The 20,241-nt window shown below is 41.7% G+C and overlaps 1 protein-coding gene across 1 annotated transcript; it reads left to right on the top strand.

Annotated features, from left to right (window-relative positions):
- The first annotated feature begins 3,777 nt into the window (after positions 1 to 3,777).
- On the top strand, positions 3,778 to 18,756 carry slc6a22.1 (solute carrier family 6 member 22, tandem duplicate 1). Its single transcript, XM_036532607.1, has 15 exons — positions 3,778 to 3,949; positions 6,723 to 6,922; positions 9,364 to 9,498; positions 11,116 to 11,256; positions 11,633 to 11,720; positions 11,866 to 11,998; positions 12,231 to 12,365; positions 12,921 to 13,024; positions 13,198 to 13,322; positions 13,408 to 13,520; positions 13,659 to 13,796; positions 14,371 to 14,473; positions 14,729 to 14,829; positions 15,717 to 15,887; positions 16,926 to 18,756. The coding sequence occupies exons 2-15, from the start codon at positions 6,727 to 6,729 to the stop codon at positions 17,082 to 17,084; spliced, it is 1,842 nt and encodes a 613-aa protein (XP_036388500.1). The 5' UTR covers positions 3,778 to 3,949; positions 6,723 to 6,726; the 3' UTR covers positions 17,085 to 18,756.
- The last annotated feature ends 1,485 nt before the right edge of the window (positions 18,757 to 20,241 follow it).

The raw sequence follows: 20,241 nt of genomic DNA, 5'->3' as shown, positions 1-20,241 counted from the left end.
ATCTAAGAGACAAGACCAACATAGCAAGGAGAGGAGTTGTGGGATGTGGGTACTAGTTTGGGGGTTTGCGCCTTAGACCGGCCAGCTATAGGTCGACGTTGGGTGTGAGAGTTGATCTAGGATCACATTACCAAAGAGTTAATATGATAAGTGGAAAGTTCCGCGGGTGAATAAAACCACGGGAAACATTGCGAACCCTACTAATCATATGCATATTTCACATATTTCGTAACGAAATGCCAAAAAGTATGGAAAAAAATATTCTTCGCTTTGTTTACTTCAATGTACAGTAATTTCAAGATGTATTAATTCTATCTGAGATAAATGTATTATATCAACATTCATTTTTACTCTGTTTATGCTGAGATATTCATTGATTACACGACTTATTTGTTCATGTATTTACGCAAGGCCTAGTTCCTGTCGCATTCTCACAGGCTAGTTAATTTAATGGTGGAACGATGGGAAAGTAGTTTATAAGTGACACAGTCCTGTAGGCTACAGATTTAAAGTGTTTTAGAGACTCAGGCCAAAACAAACTGGACAAACCTGACCTGCACAGACAGGCTCACCTATTAACTGTACGCAGATAAGTTTTGAATTCCTGTTGGGGTAAGCCCGCGGGCATCGCGCAGGGTTTATAAGTGGGAGCTCGAGAGGACCTCAGGAGTCTGGAGGAAAACTAGTTTTCGAGCTTTAATCGGTTTTTAGGAATAGCAGTGCAATGGAAGTGCTACAGAGCTGTTTCCGGACTTCAAAAAATGATGAAAGGTAACAGTTCTTTTTTAATTATTTGAAATTAAGAAATCCTATAATATTCAGTTTATTTTTTGTAGACAGCAAATCTGTTTTTAGACAGCAAAGATCAGTTGGAGGTGATGTGTCAGTGGCTTTATTGCGGCTTTTGAACACGATTAACAGTTGCATGATATCACTGATGTTTTCATTCATTTCTGAGAATATTTTAACCCAGAAACTTAATGCATGTACGAGTACTGGGGTACTCTTTGTAACTTGCTCTGGAGACAAGGATCTACAAAATGGAAAAAAAATGCTGTGAAATGTTGAAAAATATTTTGTTTTCATTGTCTATGTATGCGGCACGTCTGTCTGAATTATGATTATAGCTTTATGATTATAGTCAAAAAGACAGATCACGTTTAATACCCTAGTGCTATTTCTTTATTTGCCGTGATTGATGTAATTCTCCCACAACCGACATTTTTATTTTTGACATGTCATGTTTTAGTTGACATGTCACGTCCATTGCGGTTGAGTACACAATAAATTGTGACTACATACTTCAATGGAATTGCATGGTAATTTGAATAAATACAAGAGGTGAAGGTTTGCTATCAAAGGGCGCATGAATTGAATAGCGAGGTAATGTGATAAAAGGCAAACTAAGCAAAACATTTCTTTTTCATTTATTGGAAGCATGTTAGAAATAGCAACTCCCTGGTCGCTGATTTTTACAAAATAAAAACAAACAAAAAACATGCTTGCATCTAACTGGCATTATTGGCCATGTTGAGAATTAGGTTGGAACACAATTGACAGAGAATCTTGGTCCAGATGGCTTTACCTGTGAGTAAAAGGTTGTGTAAAAGCACCAGAATCTACAGTAGCACTGACAGGGAGCTGCAGGAGCTGTCAGTGTTTCTCAGTCCTACTACTGGAGGCCCACTGCCCTGCATATCTTCCATCTATCCTTGCTCCAAACACACTTGACTGAAATTAGTGTGATTAACATGCTCTCATCAGGTGTGCTCAGCTAATCAGCTAATCAGTTTTGTAAGTAGCTTTCATGGAATAAAAAAGCTGCCAATAATAGCTGAAATATCTTGTAGCCAAACTAGCTAACTAGTTATTAGAAGCTTATTTGCCCACAATAATATACTTACCTATAACAGCTATCTTGCTAGACTAGCCATGTCAATGTAAATTAATAAACAAAGCAAATTAGCTTGCATTCAGATGGAAAACAAACCTTCCTCCAGCACAAGGGGTCACCAGAATGGTTGAGCAGCAGCACAGGAACTGATGTATGATGATATAATATTTCACTTCAAAGTGCAATCCAGGTCAAAGGTTTTATAGGGTGCAGGGAGCACGCTTCTCATTTGGAACGAAATGGGCATCAGCAGCACCTTGGTTAGAGGCACCTGCTAGGGAGACAAGTCATGCATTAGAGCACTGAACAAGTGGTTTGTGTGGAGCACTGCTGGCAGTCAGCACATGCTCTGCAAGCATTCAGGAAAATGCTCTAACTGTTGTGTACAACAGGATAATTAACACAGAGATATATGTGTCATAGTGTGGGCAGGAGAGTCTACTTATAGGTCTCGAGTGGCTCAGCTCTGGCTCAAAACTGACCGGGGCCATGTGCCCACAATGACCAGGATCCCACAGAAACGGACCAAATTGGCTTCATTCTGCTGGGGAAAGGGGTGGGTAGGCCAGCAAGTGCTTTCTCATCTCACTGCTGTCAGGTGCCCTGCAGTTTATCGGGTGTCTGCGAGTTGCTTGGATGATGTCAGCATCAGTGAGTAGCTCATATGATCCGGTCACTCTGCTGAAGTGCACTGTGGGACTTGTAGTGTGTAAAATATGTATTTATCAGAGGATTAAGTTTGACTGATCCTGAATCTGTCATATTTTTGAGTGTAACATAACCTTTAGTGGCACATGATGTGTAGTATAAATGTATTACGGCACACACTGAGTGAAAGTTGAGTTATAACAGCACCCAGTGAACAGCTCCTGCTCACAGGCTCATTAAATGAAAAACTTAAATAAGAATAAAAAATGTTGCCTTTTGACACTCAAGTTCTCACTCACAAGGCTTATCAGAAATCTGTTTTTTATGTCGTAAAAATATTGTCACATGTCTGGACATTTAAGGCAGTCAGCTCAGCTCTGGTTATGTGACTGTGGTTATGTTTTGCTCACAACGTGCTATCTTTGCTGTAGTACTTGTCCTGAGTGCGACAGTAAGTACTGTTCCACTTTTGATTCAAATTTGCATAATTTCCCTGGGGTAGCTAACAACCTAGACTTCTGAAAGAAACATTGAAATATCAGGTGCACATAAACTGTTACACTTAGGCTGTTTGTGTAGTGAGATTTCCATGATTTATTTCAGGTTGGTCATGTGAGCCTCAAAACAGGGCCATCAATCATTTAGTGTGGGAAGGGTTTGCATAATAAAACTTTTAACACATAATCATACACATTTCTTATTTTTGGATTTTTTTTATTATTATCATTATTATTAATATTATTATCAGGAGACAGATATTTTCAGTTATGTCTTGCTTTTGTTGTAAAGGCTTGGGTAATGTATGTATGATGTCTGTACACTCAGCTCAGTTTTGCCTGAAGTACTAAAGCATTCATTCATAACAATCTGTTTGGAGCAGAGAAGCTGTTTTTTATAGAGAGGAGAGTGTTTAAATGTGTCTCCTTTAGAGTGGAGACGCTAGTCGTTATAGAGAGGGCTGTATATAAATGTGCCTCCTACGGAGTAGAGATGTTATTCTTTACAGAGAGGGGAGTGTTTAAATGTGTGCTTCCTTAGGAGTGGAGAGGTTGTTTACAGAGAGGGGAGTGTTTTAAGCGTGTTTCATGTTGAAAGAGGAGGGGCTGGTCTCTAGAGAGCGGAGTGTTTTGAGAGGGTCTCGTCATGTGTGAGTCCCCGCCTCTCTCTGCCTCAAATGAAGGAAGCCTTGTTGCCTGTGTAGCCCCGCCCCACTCCTCCACTCTTACACACAAACCGCTCCGCATGGACGCTCTCACTCTAAGCCTGCGAGAGGGACACACACTAAGAGAGAGGGCAGTGAGCCGCGATTCCAGCCAGACAGTGGGATACGCAACCTTTCACTCGCTTGCAGGAGAGAACAGCCCTCCCAAACCAACTTCTAAACTCCAAACTGGCCTCTTCCTGAAGGTACTCTTTGTCAGATATTTCTTTTTTCCTGTTGAAATTCTGTGGACTGCTCCTAGTCGGGTAGCCTTTATTCAGTTGTTGATGCTATTTCACCCAGGTTCTAGGTGGAGGGGGTGTGAGGGGGAAGGGATGGCTTAGGGGTGCGTATGTAGGTCACATCAGGTTTTGACCCAAACAGAATCTCGAATGTTCCTCCAACATCTCCTTGGCTTGAGCTTAAAGAGCAGGCTGCAGCTGAAGAACTGTACTTGCCACTGTGCGCTGCAGATGAAAGTAGGCCAAAGGTCACCAGAGCAAGGTCTTAGCTGCCACAGGCAGACACGCTTTGACATCTTCCTGTTTCAGACAGACAAAATTCTGTGGGCTAATCTGATGCCCTTCGAATTTGCCCTGCTAAGCAAAACTATGAACATCCAACTGCAGCTGGGAAGACGAGATGCAAGTTTTTTGGGGGGGGATTTCATTAAAGGGGAATGTGATCAAATATCAAGAATTGGGCTCAGGAAAGATCCCATACACTATTCAAAATTAAAGGATGATGATGTACACTAAACAAGCAGCTTTTCCTGTAATTCTGCTGTGCATTAGTGTTATGAGTGTAGTGTATAGCAAGTTACATACATGCAATGTTCAGGTTCAAACCATCCATTCTCATACATTTTTAAAGCTTTCTGTTTGTTTAATATGTTTTCAAGATTTGAAGCCACACCTGATATAGAGATGTCTTGTATGTCAATTTGCCTTAAATTATGTCATTACAATTAGTGATAGCTGTCAGTCCTGTAAGATGCAGGTAGTGATAGCAGGTGTTAGTACTGTGTGTGTGTGTGTGTGTGTGTGTGTGTGTACAGTAGCTGGTTCTGCAGAAGACAAGTGATGCAATAAAATTTCTTAATTATAAAAACCAGCAGCTGGCCAACTTAAAATAAGTAAGCTCAGTCTGTTTTGTATGGAAAGCTTCTCCTTATTCTCTGAAGCTCACCTATGAGTGTGAATGACAGGCTCATTTGGGTCATTGGTTTTGTAAGAGATGATGTCAAATGTTTTTCCAGCAGCCCTCCTTGCATCAAAAAGTCTTTGATGAGTGTCAATTGAGCTCACGGAGACCTTGTGCAATCTGTCACATTGATGCAGCTCTCAGTGACAGGAAATGCACTTGTTCCTGTGAGGAACCACCACAATGCTCTCAGTGTTGTTGCAGCCAGTATGGAACCAAAAGAGGTGTGTGTGTGTAAACAAACTTGCCACGTATTGTCATGGGCCGTGCTGCACAAACTTATCCAGGTGAGACATAAATATATAAATAAACAAATGAATAAATAAATAAGAAGAGAAGCCCATACATGTTTCCTGAGAATTCCGTGATGCCTTAATGATTTACCTCTCGAGCAGGTGCTCTCATTCTGCAATCCATGAATCACTGGGAGGGCTAGGCTGTGGGTCTGTTATGCACTCAGTCAGAGTGTGAGTGCGATAGCTGTGATATCGGCCCATTACAGGACCTATCAGTGTGGTGTGTAGTCCCATTATGGCACCAAGTGTGTCCAGTAGTGATTTCTGAAGGGTGACTTGTAGCCAGATGGTTGCATGTACCAATCTCACGGTGAGCACTGTGGGTTGTCCACATGAGCAAGGTGCTTACCCTTAACCGGCCCTCTGGATATACAGCCATATGAGGATAAGCTAAGTAAGGAAACCCACTCAGAGGCCAAATAACAGTCATAATAACAGGCCCTTACAGAAAGGTTAATCATTATTTGTCTGGATTTTGTCCAGATAAGGGCTTGCACTTCGCAAACAAATGTATGTATTTACTGTGTATGATAAGAGGACTTGCATTACTACCGTATAACAAGTATGTGCCAAGAGGAGCACAAAGGCAACATTGAGGGCAGGATTAATATGGTGACACAAAGCTCCTCTGGGTCCCTCCCACTCTCATGCCATAAATACTGCTGTTATGGAATTTTAATATTTTCTGACGTTACCAAGGAGTCAGTTTCCGCTCTGACCATCCTAAGAACCCCATTCTTATGAAACGTGTGACCCCATTGCCTTTGGTCTGATTTCTCCTGCCAGCACTTGGTATGGTCGAAATACGTATTGCCGGTGTGTGGTGTAGGGGGGTCCAAAGCCCAAGGGGAAGAGAGGTCAAGGCTGGAATTTTTGCGTGTTCTGACGCGTTGGCGTGATCTCTGCTTAGAGTTGGCCCCAGTGCGCATTGTCGGAGAGAGCTTTTGCCAAAGCCCCAGCTGTCTGTTCGCAGATCTGTGTGTCTGCCCTTTCGAAGTTGTCACACATTTTTACATCTGGGTGTCACTTTTGTCGTTTGTTTGGTTTTTTATGTGTGTGCGAATAACATTGTTATTTGCACATGGTATTCTAGGAAATTAGAGCTGTATATGTGTGTGTGTGTGTGTGCGCGTGTGCCTGCCTGTTGCCATTTTTCATAATATTGACATTCCTTTTTCTTTTCATGAGATTTTGAGAATTTAGGATTCCAATAATTCCAAATAAATCATCACACCAAATGCATTTTTCCTTTTGATTATTGAAGAACAGAGTGGAACATTAACACACCATCTAGGAATTTGACAGTATCATTAAAGACAGCACAGTTTACAGCTGTATTCTGTTTTAGAGAGAGGTTATTGTAAAATGCGAAAAGGAGACATTTTGTCCTGAAGAAACTGTAACTAATAAGATGCAATGTACAGTAATGAGCAAAACAAGAATGTAGCATCTAACAGGTGTGAATGTTTCTTGGCCATAGCACTATGGAGAGGAATTATGAGCCTGAGATGATGTTTAAACTGGCCAATAAGGAAAGCTGCCAACCTCACCCTGCACCCAAGACCCAGGAGAGGGGCCAGTGGGCCACCAAAGCGGAGTTCCTGCTGGCCGTGGCAGGACAGATCATTGGCTTGGGGAATGTGTGGAGATTCCCATACCTGTGCTACAAGAACGGAGGCGGTAAGTGAGGGGCGATGCCAAAAATCTGTGAGCCCTCCGTTGAAGTCTTCTGCGCCAATCTGACATTTTCAAAATCTCTTTACTCTCTCTGAATATGATCTCTGTTCTTTGCCCTGGGGCTGTAATCATACTGCCTGAACTCAGTGCCCTGACACTTCAGATTTTTTAAAGCATCCTCCCATGATCTTACAGCATGTCATTCATTTCACCTGTCATTCATATATTCCTCATTTTAGGCTGTTTTTCCTTCCTCCAGCCTAAAATTACTGCCTTGTCCCTGCATTCCTTTTGCCCTCTAAAACTCGGTCCTCTCGACTCCCTGTATCACTCTCAAGATATTTATTTTTTTTAGTTTCTTATTTCACATTTTTATACTGGAAACTTATTTTCATAAATTTGTTTCTAACAATGTCTTCAACGCCACTCCTTCTACAGACCCATTTCTCATCTTGATTACTGTATTTTCTCTTCCATCTAGCTCTACATCATTCTCAGCTTATAAGCCTTTTGCCTGCTTGACTTGTCCTCTTGTCCTCTTGTCCTCTTGTGTGCTGTTGTATTGTTCATTTCCCTGTGCTGGCACCCTGTTGCTGCTCCGCTTTACCTCACTCCTCGCACACAAATAAATCTAAACTCAAATCAATCAAACATGAACAGAAATCGGAGGGGCTGGTTGCTTATCAATGTGTCAAAATCTTAGTGCAGTTGTTGAGAGCAGCTGGGTCAGCTGGCTGGATGTTTTAAGTAGGTGTTAGTTATGGAGCTTTGGCAGATGCAGAACACTCAAGTTGCCCAGACTATATAACTCATAGCCTGTGTCTTCTGTATAAACAGAACAACCAGAAAAGGGTCCAGGCCATTTTTGGTGATAAAAATACTTGTGTGCTCCACAAAATCGCAGCTTACAGTTAATATTAATCTCCTCAATGTCAGTTAACGCTGCACACTGAAAAGCTGTGTGCATTCAGCAGGATGGTGGATATGCCGTTATCCCCTCTGCAACCTTGAATGGAGGGCCTGGCTGTTTTGTTATGGCACAAAAGCATGTGTGAGACTTTCACAGTAATGTTGACAAGTTCAACAGAGCTAGCATTAACCCTCTCACACACAACCCAGCTAATATTAACCCTCTCACACACAGCACAGCAAGCATTACCCCCCTCACACACACACACACAAACACCCCTCACACCACGGGAACCAGCAATGTGACCAACAATGGTGACTCCATCTTGTACCGATCCATTCTTACTTTAATTATGTATTTATTGTGGACTTTTTTACTGAATGAACTACAACTCCTCTAGTTGTACTTTAAATACATTTCAATTAATAGAAGCAAAAGCTGATGTATAGATCAATATAGAAATAATATATGGAAAATTATTTACATTTACATTTATTTATTTAGCAGACGCTTTTATCCAAAGCGACTTACAAAAGTGCATACAGTAGGTACAGCGACAGTACGGGGACAGGATGTGTACAGTTCCACAATGAGACAGTTCTCAGCTGAGAGCAAGGTCTGTTTGAGGACGCAGTACTATCAGATTTGTACAATTACAGCCTAAAGGGCAACTAGTACGATACACTTTCGAACGGCAAACTTCAACAACTTCAAACGGCACAATGAGCGTTAGGGTAAAGGCGGCAACAAGAGACAAATTTAAGAGCACAATTTAAGAAATTTAAGAAAATTATGTATGGGATATTTCAAATAACCAACACAAGATACAGTATCTATTCTGGGTCACTTTTTGTAAATGGATATTATGGTAATATGTAGGATTGTCGGTTTCATGTGTACTAAATAAGTTTACCTTTTAGCAGTAGGTGGCTTAACACTAGTTTTAGATGGAATCATTTTCATTTCCATATATCCGAATAACCAACATTTTGGTGGAGTTTTCCTTAGAACTCCAGAACATATATGAGTATGATTCATCAAAAGCGTTACTAGAGCAGATATATGGTGCAAGACCTTCCCTGGTAGACAGGATATACCCCCCAAATATATAGCTAGTTTTAAACAAAGATACGGTTGAAGATGAACGGTTGAAGACAAGTCATTGATACCACAGCAAACAGCTTTGATACCACTTCATTTCAATGTGATAAGTCAGTTCCTGTGTAACGATGTACACAGAAAGAAGGATCATACATACACACAGAAAGGGGAAGTTCAGAAAAATGGCAGTTTAACCACACAGGGTAATATCTTAAGCATGTTATTTACCCCTTTATGGTCTTATATACATCACTTATGAAGCAGAATTCTATTTTGTCTTTGAAATTAACATGAAAACACTTCTCTGATAGGTTGCTTTTGTCTCACATACTACTACATACTATTTGTAATCCTTGGTAAAAATGCTTCCATGATCATGTAACAGAACCCCTGCAGTTATTTAAATGGACTTTTTGCTGGTACTGTCCAATAGGAGTGTTCTTCATCCCCTACGTGCTGTTCCTTTTCACCTGTGGCATTCCCCTCTTCCTCCTGGAGACGTCCCTGGGCCAGTACACCAGCCAGGGCAGCATCACCTGCTGGAGGAAGATCTGCCCCCTCTTTGGAGGTAATATTCACAACATCACAAGAGGAAGTGGAGGGAGTTTCCTGGAGTAAAACACTGTATGACCCAAAACCCATCACAGCTGCACTGAACTGAACCAGCGCTCAAGCAAAACCAATACATTATGGTGTTGAGTGATCATCTGATTGCATGGTGCTTAAATTCAATGCAAGTACACAGCAGTGAAGCAACATGTAGAATTTTTAGGTAAACCATGTTTATCTAACTATCTGAGGTGTTCACCACATAAGTGCATAGCTAATCAAATAAACAGAAGATAAGATAAGTATCCGGGTGTCGTTAAAATGGTACCTTGTGGTACCTAAGTGGTACCTTGTTTGTCATGTTAAAATGCACTCGATGAAAAAAAACATTTACTCTGTATTTGAGTAAGAGGTGAGTACTGTGTTGGCCTAAGTATAAAACTTTTTTGGCAAAATGTTTTTTCCTGGCTTTCCCACTATTGCACAGGGGAGCAGTGCACTGAGGCATGTCCCGATATTTACATTTATTCATTTGGCAGATACTTTTATCCAAACCAGCTTTACTGTTACCGTTCTTTAATATTTACTGAGGCAATCTGCCTCAGGGTACAGCAGCAGTGTCCCAGTGGGGATTGAACTATCAACCTTTCGGTTACAGGTCCTGCTCCTTAACCACTATGCTACACTGCCACCTGCTCAATATGAAAAGGGAGGTCACCTTTTCATCAGAGCTAATTTATGCTTGGGCCTGTGTGGTGTTTTTTTTTTTTTTTTTAAAAAAAAAGACACTCAGCACATTGCTTCCTATCTGTTGCTTGAGAAAGTTAACCATGAAAAAATTTTAACTGGAAGGACCAGGTGGGGTAGACCAACAAACAGCACTACACACGTACATGCTGTGTATACAGTGTCATGTTTTGGTACCCTTTAAGGATTACTGAATTTGTGCCTCTATAAAGCAGGCAGAAGGGCTTTGGTAATGGAAAAATCCCATGCAGAGCAAGCAGTCTGGATAGGAGCAACGTGGCTCAAACCTGACACGGGTCCTCTCCAAGCAAACACGGGTGTAGCACTTAAAGATAACATGCAGGACGTACCCGTACCAGGCCTGCCTGCTGCCTGCATGTTCATTCACCCAACTGAAAAATGTCCCCAGTGAGCCACCCTGTGATATAATCACAATTGTGTGCAGAAACTCACCAGAATGTACAGGAAAAGCACTTTGAGAAAGAACTATCATAAGACTCTACTCATTTTTACAATGGAACCAAGACAATGTAAAACGCCAGGTTTTACACCAATGTCAGGGTTTGTCTAGTGGTTTGGGACAGGTTGTGCAAAAGGAAAGGCCACTGTACTATGCCACCATGTACTCTTCAGACTACAGCTGCATGCCTTTGCTGCTCTGTAAATTGGACAAACAACCAGTGAAAAGGCAAACAGTGAACAGAACCAATCAGTACCGAGATGTGGGTTGTATAGCCCATCAAGTGGGCTGCTATTATTTCTCTCCTCGTATTGTTTGAATTCCATTTTGTTTGCCCGGTTTTTCGCTGAGTTAGGAAGGAACAGGGGACTGCAGATGTTTGCTCAGCTCTGTTGCAGATATCCCTGTTTGTGTCTCTTCTCTCTTCAGGATTGGGCTACGGAAGTCAGGTGGTTGTTCTGTACTCCAGCATCTATTACATCATCATTCTGGCCTGGGCGTTCTTTTACCTCTTCTCCTCCTTCAGCTCAGAGCTCCCCTGGGCATCCTGCAAAAACACCTGGAACACAGGTACTAGAGATCCAGGATATCAACAGTACTGTGAGCCATGTTATCATATAAGGACGTAAAATTATGGAATTACTTTACTTCATAGATATGGAAAGGGCTGTAACCCGTAGAACCAACCAATTTTCTGCCTATGGAGCTGAACAGTTTTGCACTGAAATGACAATGACAAAGGCTACAGATAAATATGGAACGAATATGTATCATTCCGACTAACATCTTTATCCAGTTTAATTTGTTTTGCTGAACAGGAAACGTATCCATGGACACAAAACTCTGATAGCCCCCTGTACTGAGAACATGACTTCAAGAATCTGATTAAAAATGTAATTCAATTCTAACTGCACATGTTGTTGTTCGACCTTCTCTTCCAAAACAGCCTCCTGCCTTGATATTAACCAGAAGAACATCTCCAGCAACTGGACATTAGCTGAGAATGCTACGTCACCACTGAAGGAATTCTGGGAGTGAGTTGTAAAAATGTGTAAATGCTTTAAACAGGTGTGACCTTATGCAGACAGATGACTAAATATGTGATCGCTGTAAGCAGCCATAGAGATGAGTATCTACCATTAAAGCAGCTTGAAGATTTTGTGCTGTCACATCCACCAGGAGACGGGTGCTGAATATCTCAGGGAGTGTGGAGGAAGTGGGAGCCGTGAGGTGGGAGCTGGCTCTGTGTCTCCTTCTCTCCTGGATCGTTTGCTTCTTCTGTGTTTGGAAGGGGGTCAAGTCCACAGGGAAGGTGAGGTCTAGGTCTAACCTTCTTCCACCTTTATGCTTTACATACTGTAACTTTAGATACATTTTGATGCGTATTAATTATAACAAGTATTTCTTTTTTTTAAAATGATCAAAGTGCCGACAGGAGGTTTATAATAGGCCACATCTGAGGGGACCTGGTCTTAGAGGGATCTCCTCTGTACTTCATATCGAGTACTGTGAACCTGAATTTACGGAAGCTCCTCTCCTCTCAGGTGGTGTACTTCACGGCCACCTTCCCCTATGTGATGCTGCTGGTGCTGCTGGTCCGAGGCCTCACGCTGCCAGGGGCCAAAGACGGCATCATCTTTTACCTGTACCCAGACCCGGCCCGGCTCGCCGACCCACAGGTACCACTGGCTCTCTGTCCTTAGTCTTAGTCAATGTGGAAAAGCAGAGTACAATAAAACATGAGTAGAGTCCCATTTTCAGTTCATTTTCATAGAGGTGAATGTGAACACATTTAGATCATGTAGCCAAGCAACAGATAGAGTGTATAGACTGGGGATGAAATCAACATTAGCTCTGTAGTGCAAGGAACAGACTAGGGTGTAGTGTGAGAGGAAGACTGAGTTTCCAAGTGAAGCATCTGACTGCAGTTTCTGCAGGATGTGTGCTTCATGGAACAAAAATAGTGTCCTTATGTAAACATATTTTTTTATTTGCAATAAACATTGGATTGCATCAGAATAATTTCATCTTTCCACAAGGGAATTAATCTGACAGAATTTATTTACATGTACTAGATGTATAATGCAGCAACACAGTACGCCTGGACTGTTAAACAGTTCTAAGATGAAATGAAAATAAAAGTCACGCTGAAGTGTCTGTTCCATAAAAGCAAAACAGTTAAGCCTTGAGGGCTCATCATCAGAGGCACTCACTGTCTGATTTTTGAATTTCAGGTGTGGATGGATGCTGGGACTCAGATATTTTACTCCTACGCCATTTGCATTGGCTGTCTGATAGCTCTAGGCAGCTACAACAAGTACAACAACAACTGCTACAAGTGAGTGAGATTCACACGCACAGCATGAATACAGGATACCCAACAGTCCAAGCATGTAGTTGAAGCATGAAGCCCTTTAACAGCCCAGAGTTCCACACACAATGTTTTGAGCTGAAGCTGGATTCCGGACACAGTGCTGTAAGATGAAGCTGAACGTGTCTCCTGTGTTGCAGAGACTGTGTATGCCTGTGCCTTCTGAACAGCGGGACCAGCTTTGTGGCGGGCTTTGCCATCTTCTCAGTGCTGGGCTTCATGGCGCACGAACAGGGGGTGGACATCTCGATGGTAGCTGAATCAGGTGAGGACTTTGACACTGGAGTGTAAAATAGTCTATATTCCACATGCTGAAAGCACTTCACTCCACCTGTTTTGCTCCTTTGCAGGTCCTGGCCTGGCTTTCATCGCATACCCCCAGGCTGTGGCTATGATGCCCCTGCCCCAGCTTTGGGCCATCTTCTTCTTCATCATGATCATCTTACTGGGGCTAGACAGTCAGGTATGCATGCGAATGTTAACAGATTGCTCATCTATCCAAATGACGGGATCGATAAGAGTAATTCTATAAAAGACTGAGATCTAATGAAACAATAATGATAATGGTACTATACTGAATGACTTCTGACCCTCCTCTCAGTTTGTAGGTTTAGAAGCTCTCATGACTTCCATCTCAGACATGTACCCTTCCTTCTTTCAAGTCGGCCATAGGCGCAAATTCCTTCTTCTGCTCATCAGTGTGATCTGCTTCTTCATTGGCCTGGTGATGGTCACAGAGGTGAGAGGTCAACCCAAGATCTTCCATCATAGACACTCAACCAGATATTCAGCTCCACCACTACCTCCTTCCATACTTGCTTGTCTAGGAGGTTTTGGCTGGTGTCAGGAGATAAAGAGTACTGTATGCATTACTAAGCGAGCTATGAATACCCTGTTTAATACCATGCTACTTCATGAGTATTCATATCAAGCCAGCAAATAGGAATACTTCAACAAATTGGAATAGCTTCAACAATGGCAGCCAGAACTCCCAATATCAAGCACAGACAGCTGAATATCTAGTCAATATATAGAATATCTGTTTCCCACCCTGCCAGAGCAGTATTTCCTAACCCAGGTCCCAAGGCCACGCCATGTAGGCTGATTGTTTTGTTCTCTGACCTTCAAGCTCAAAGAGCCACAGAACAGTGACTATGGAATGGATTACTTCATTCAGAGAGGGGCGGTGCTATCAGGCTGTCACCAACTCAAGCCAATCATAATGTTTGCCATGGAGAGCAAAGTCTCCACCCACTGTGAGGTTCATGACCTCGCTCTCCCGTCAGAGGTGTTCTGTTTCTGTGTGTTTGCAGGGGGGCCTGTACATCTTCCAGCTATTTGATTACTACGCCTGCAGTGGCATGACCCTACTCACATTTGCCATCCTTCAGTCTGTGTGCATCGGCTGGATTTATGGTAAGTTAGAAGTCATTTGCTTCAAGTCCTGCCAGAAAGTTTTATCCATCAACAGAACTGTCAAACACAGTCTAGCTTGAGAGGTTATAATTTTAATCATTACATAGGCAGGGATTGTAACTTGGCACAAACATTCAAAAGGGACCATTGCAAATCTGCAACGTCACCATTGGTGAGGTTGTCCTGTACCATCAACTGTGAATGCAACCATCCAACCCCCCTTGTCATTCATTATTATTTTATTCTGGCCATTAGGTGCTGATCGCCTGTATGACAACATTGAAGACATGATCGGCTATCGACCACCCCCTCTGATTAAATACTGCTGGCTTTATATAACACCAGTAGTCTGCACTGTAAGTGTCTCCACAACTTTAGAAAGGCTTAGAAACTCAGATTCCAAGTTCTGTCCTGTCATGACCATCCTCAGTAAATAAACCATAATTTAATATGTAGTTTGTGATCTGTCTCTGTTATTCTGGAATTTAGGCAGAGTGGACCAAGTCCTGCTGAATGTGACTTACACTAACAACGGTCATAAACCACTTTAACCATTAACCAGTTCCAAAATGAGTAATTACATTATCCCATTTCATTCAGGATGGGTGGCAGAAACACGGTTTATAGGTTTTACTGTGTACCTAACTACTGTTATACAAGGGTAATTACACCAGCCACAAACAGGTCTATCTGGTTTAACTGTTGTGTTTACACTGTAGCTGCATAATATCTAATTTTGTGCTGTGAAATACACAGGTATAATTGCTGCATACTGTAAAAATGGACCCAAAATGAGCTGGCTTTAGGTGTACATTTTGCTTACTCAAATCCATCCAGCAGAGTGCAAGGTGCTGCCCCTCTGAGGCATAAACAGAATATCTGGAAACAGTCCCAAGTAGGTCATGGAATAACTGATTATGATATTATAGTATATTATGACTACAGTTTACTATGTCAATATTCAATTTCAACATACTACATAAAGTCTATGTAAGAATGCATTGTGCATGATGTGCAACACATTTCAACACATCATGTGGTAACATGTGTTGTGTAGAAATGAAAAATAAACAACCCTAGCAACAGTGTGCTCATGCAGTTGGACGTGATGTTAAAGGTTACCCATTTTACCTTAATCCAGGGCCTTAGTAGATCATACACTCTCGTACTCTGCATCTGTTAGTGTGACTGTGAATGTGTCTGTGACTGCCAACTTCACTCAATGCCTCACACGTTTCCTCAGGGCACCTTCATCTTCTCCTTGGTCAAGTACACTCCCCTCAAGTTTAACAACTCCTACGAGTACCCCTGGTGGGGTTATGCCATCGGCTGGTTCTTCACCCTCTCCTCTACCCTCATGGTGCCCCTCTGGCTGCTCTACATTGTCGCCGTCACTCCCGGGACATTGCGACAGGTACCTTTATTTATTCTTACTCAAACACGTATAGCAGACAGTATGTCAGATCGCCCCCCCCCCCATTCAGATTGCTCCTTTGAACGCGAGGAGTGTGCTTATATGTTTTCAAATTCAGTCTCTGTTCTTGCCAAGCCCAATTAGCATAATGCACTCTGGGGGTTAATCATGTCAAAGATTTCGTGCATCACACCTACGTGTTAATGCATCCTGTGGTTTGAAGGATAACCACTATAAGAATATTCCTCCATCGGTTTGAGTCTGAATATTGATTGACTGAAGACAGAAGACAGGCAGACTCCATGACCCTCTCTGGTTGGAGAGCCCCTGCCATGTCATTGGCTTTACATCACTAGTGAGCTAGCATGGTATGAATGACATAAATAATAGGAGTATAAACAGACACTGCTCTTGCACATCCATGATCAGCAAAGTACCAGAGATGTTTCTGCTCTTTCTTTCATTCAGGCTTATGGAAATAGTTATATAGTTAGTTATATCAACTGTTATGTAAAATGAATGCAGAAGAACATGTGCTGGAGGTTTTTAGCATTTCACCAAATGTCACAGCATGTATACAGTTGCTTAGGGTCATAGTCAGTAGTTGTGGTTTTAGTATGGACTGTGTGTCCATAATGCCAGGTCACTTCTGACACAGGAATCTTTCAACCCACCATCCACTGAAAGGAGATGGAACACTTCAGTCTCCTTTATTCGCTCCCAGCAATGCTCGGCCCCAATGCAGCACTGACTTTACAGTGTCATTTTAAATTCAAATTCAGGCTTATCATTTTTGCATTACTTTGTTTATGTTAAAATGTTCTACATTCTGTAACAATAAAACTAAGTTGAGCATCAGAAGCTCACCTTAACCCCTCTGGCTTAACCCCAAGAACCACCCAAAGCTTTATATTTCACGCTTAAGACACACTTATTTACTGAGCTTGCAGCTTTATCCAATGGTAGTTTAACCACCACTCCACTCAGCAGCCACATTGGGTAACCAGACTTGCCTCTTGTCCCCCCATCTCCTGACAGAGACTGCGGATTCTCTGTACCCCAGCTGGGGACCTTCCCGACACCAAGGCCCAAAAGGAGGCCCTCTGTGCCACCCTTTATGAGCCAGGAAAGTTGTGTCTGGCTCAGAGGGAGACAACGGCATGGGGCAACAACATCAGAGACACAGGCCTGCTGTAGAGACACCTGCCCAGGCAGGCCTTGGACTGGAGGCCTGGTGGGTGGTCACCCCTCCTCTTGGGTGGTTATGAAGACCCTGCCTGGAACATCTCCTCACTTTGTCTTCCTCCACAGGCCTACGCTACAGCTGACAAAGAAAACCTATAAACCAATCAAAACTATTTACAATCTTCAAGAAAAAAAGTTGGTAAATTGGTAAATGTAAACTGAATTGTTCGGGAAAAAGACATAGCTACTGGTGCAATAAACCAGGGAACACTAAGATTATTGAGCTAAAATGGTAAAACCATGAGTTTGGAGTTCAGTATTTTCCATGACACTTGCTGAAATTTAACCAATGCACCAGGAACATAGTCATCCATTATGAATTTCCACCACCAGCAGCATCAGAGGTGGCTTGTTCGTCATCTGATGACCATCTCCTCAGCCTGCTAAAGTGTTGCCAAAAATGTGCTTTCCGAGTTCTTCACAGCTCACCAAGCCTGTCCGTGCCCTACGTCAAATGGACTTCAAGGAACTGGGTGATGATTAATGCACGTTGGACACTGTATAGCATTTTGTATTTATGCACAACATTGTCTTTTTTTCACATTGTGTGATTGGGCGTAATTATGTAAACGCTGCAACTGGATTGGCTCCTGGAGCAAGTACTGTCTTACCCACTCTGCCATGAAGTGGCGGTATGCTAGCCTGATTAGGCACCATGTTGTTGTACATTACAACTTTGTAATGTTTTTTTCTACTTGTCATGCTAATTTTGTAAATCTATTTTGTGTACTTAGTAAGCTTTTAATACCTGTCACCTAAAATGGAGTTTGAGTGAGACTGCATTGAGATTGGTAGATGATGAATAAACGTAAATGTAAATGAGACAAAGTGAAAATATACAAAATGTAAGCGAATCAGAAAAGGCTGAAAATCAGTGTATATTCTTAATGGTGAAAGCGCAATACTGTCGCCTGGATTCATTCATACTGCAGTGCGGTTTGCTGCACACTAAGGTTTGTTTAAGGCCTGGTAGGGATTCATTCCTTTGAGCACTTCTGCAGGAGTGCCCAGGAAGAGCAGGCCTGTTTTTAAGGTTTTAGACTGTACAAATAGTTGTGTTTATCATATTTATCACTCTTATTTCACAATGAAAGCTTGCAGTGTGTGCTCAGCTTCATTGATCCTGCACCAAAGGCTTACATTCAGCAGAATGTAACTGCAGTTATAGCACAGGAGCACAGCCAAGCCCTCAAAGTGTCAAACTATCAAAACTTCAGGAGCATGGTTATGTAAAGACTGTGCAACCTTTTCCCTAGCATCAGTGAATAACACGGTTCCAAGAAAGGGGATGGCATTGTTTTTTTTTTTTTTTTGGGGGGGGGGAGTAAAAGTTACACTACATGAACTGATTTGTCCAGCGGCTTGCTTCATACTTCAGTACAAATAACACCTTGGTAGACTTTGAGTCTAAAGTATGTGTTTGGAGTGTGTGTAGACAGCGCTTTAGCTGGTAGTTACAAGGGAAGCCTGACCCTTTACATGGACCACAATGCTGGATACACACTGGATACATCTTTCAATGCCATTGTTATTAGTTTGTGATTTGTGTACAAATTATCTAGGACATTAAAAGGGTAGTGTAGTGCTTTTAGAGTTTAGATAACCATGTGGTCTGCTTTTACAAGACGGCTCTTAAAAATTGACACTGCTGTTTCAAAATAGCAGCAGGAAGAACATTCTGAGAAGCATTTTGAGAGAAAAATGTGTGATGATTGAAACTGTGGTATGAATGAATCCTGGACCTAATCTGCCAATACAGATTTGTGTAGATACACAGAGATCATGGGATACACTGTTTAATCTGATACTGGATCCAGTTGGCATGTTTTTTACTGGTATTGGTGCCATTCTGTTGCTTACAGTTGACCTAAATAATCAACACCTCCTGCAATATGGACCTCACTGCTAGGAAAATAAAACATGGTCTCTGTATTTTCCAGAAGAAGTCTGTGACATTGAGATTCTGTTAAAAAACTTGGAATGAGGGAATTGGGTGGTTATTATGTAGAGAGTATTTATGCAGTTATGAAATAAAAAACAAGTTATAAACACAGAGTAACACTGTATTAATACTGTGATTTTATTGTCATTCTGTGCATATATTTTAATAAAAATAATTAGACTTTATTAACACTTTACCAAATCCTTTTTCGTGAACTGTTTGTCATCTGTTTGAACTGTTTGTCATCAAGCACACAGTTTTGAGCAATGGCCCAGCTGTTTAATGCACAAAAATGAATTTGTATGATAACAAGAAATGTACAAATAGTTGTGTTTATCGTATTTATCATTTTTATTTTACAATGAAAGCTTGCAGTATATGTAGTGTGTGCTCAGCTTCATTGATCCTGCACCAAAGGCTTACATTCAGCAGAATGTAACTGCAGTTATAGCACAGGAGCACAGCCAAGCCCTCAAAGTGTCAAACTATCAAAACTGCAGGAGCATGGTTATGTAAAGACTGTGCAACCTTTTCCCTAGCATCAGTGAATAACACGGTTCCAAGAAAGGGGATGGCATTGGTTTTTTTTTAGGGGGGAGGGGGCAAAAGTTACACTACATGAACTGATTTGTCCAGCAGCTTGCTTCATACTTCAGTAAAAATAACACCTTGGTAGAATTTCAGTCTAAAGTATGTGTTTGGAGTGTCTATAGACAGCGCTTTAGCTGGTGGTTACAAGGGAAGCCTGACCCTTTACATGGACCACAATGCTGGATGGTTAAATCGCCTTTCTTTACATTTCAGTGCTGCCAGATCAGCTGTTCCCACATTCAGGACACAGTCTCATTACCTCATCCAACTCACCTTTCAACACCATTGTTATTAGTGTAATTTGTATACAAAGTATCTAGGATATTAAAAGTGTAGCCTAGTGCTTTCACAGTTTAGATAACCATGTGGTCCATCTTTACAAACATGTATTTTAAGACGGTTCTTAAAAATTGACACTGACTGGGACTGGCTGTTTCAACATTGCAGCAGGAAGAACATGTTCAGAAGCATTTTTGACCTTTAATCCATAGCAATGTGTGGTGATCGACATTGCGGTATGAATAAATCCCAGCCCTAATTTGCCAATTTACATTACATAACTTTAGATGTATTTAA

Source organism: Megalops cyprinoides, chromosome 7 (genome assembly GCF_013368585.1).
Source record: "Megalops cyprinoides isolate fMegCyp1 chromosome 7, fMegCyp1.pri, whole genome shotgun sequence".
NCBI classification, from domain to species: Eukaryota; Metazoa; Chordata; class Actinopteri; order Elopiformes; family Megalopidae; genus Megalops; species Megalops cyprinoides.
This window is presented reverse-complemented; position numbering and strand designations above follow the sequence as displayed.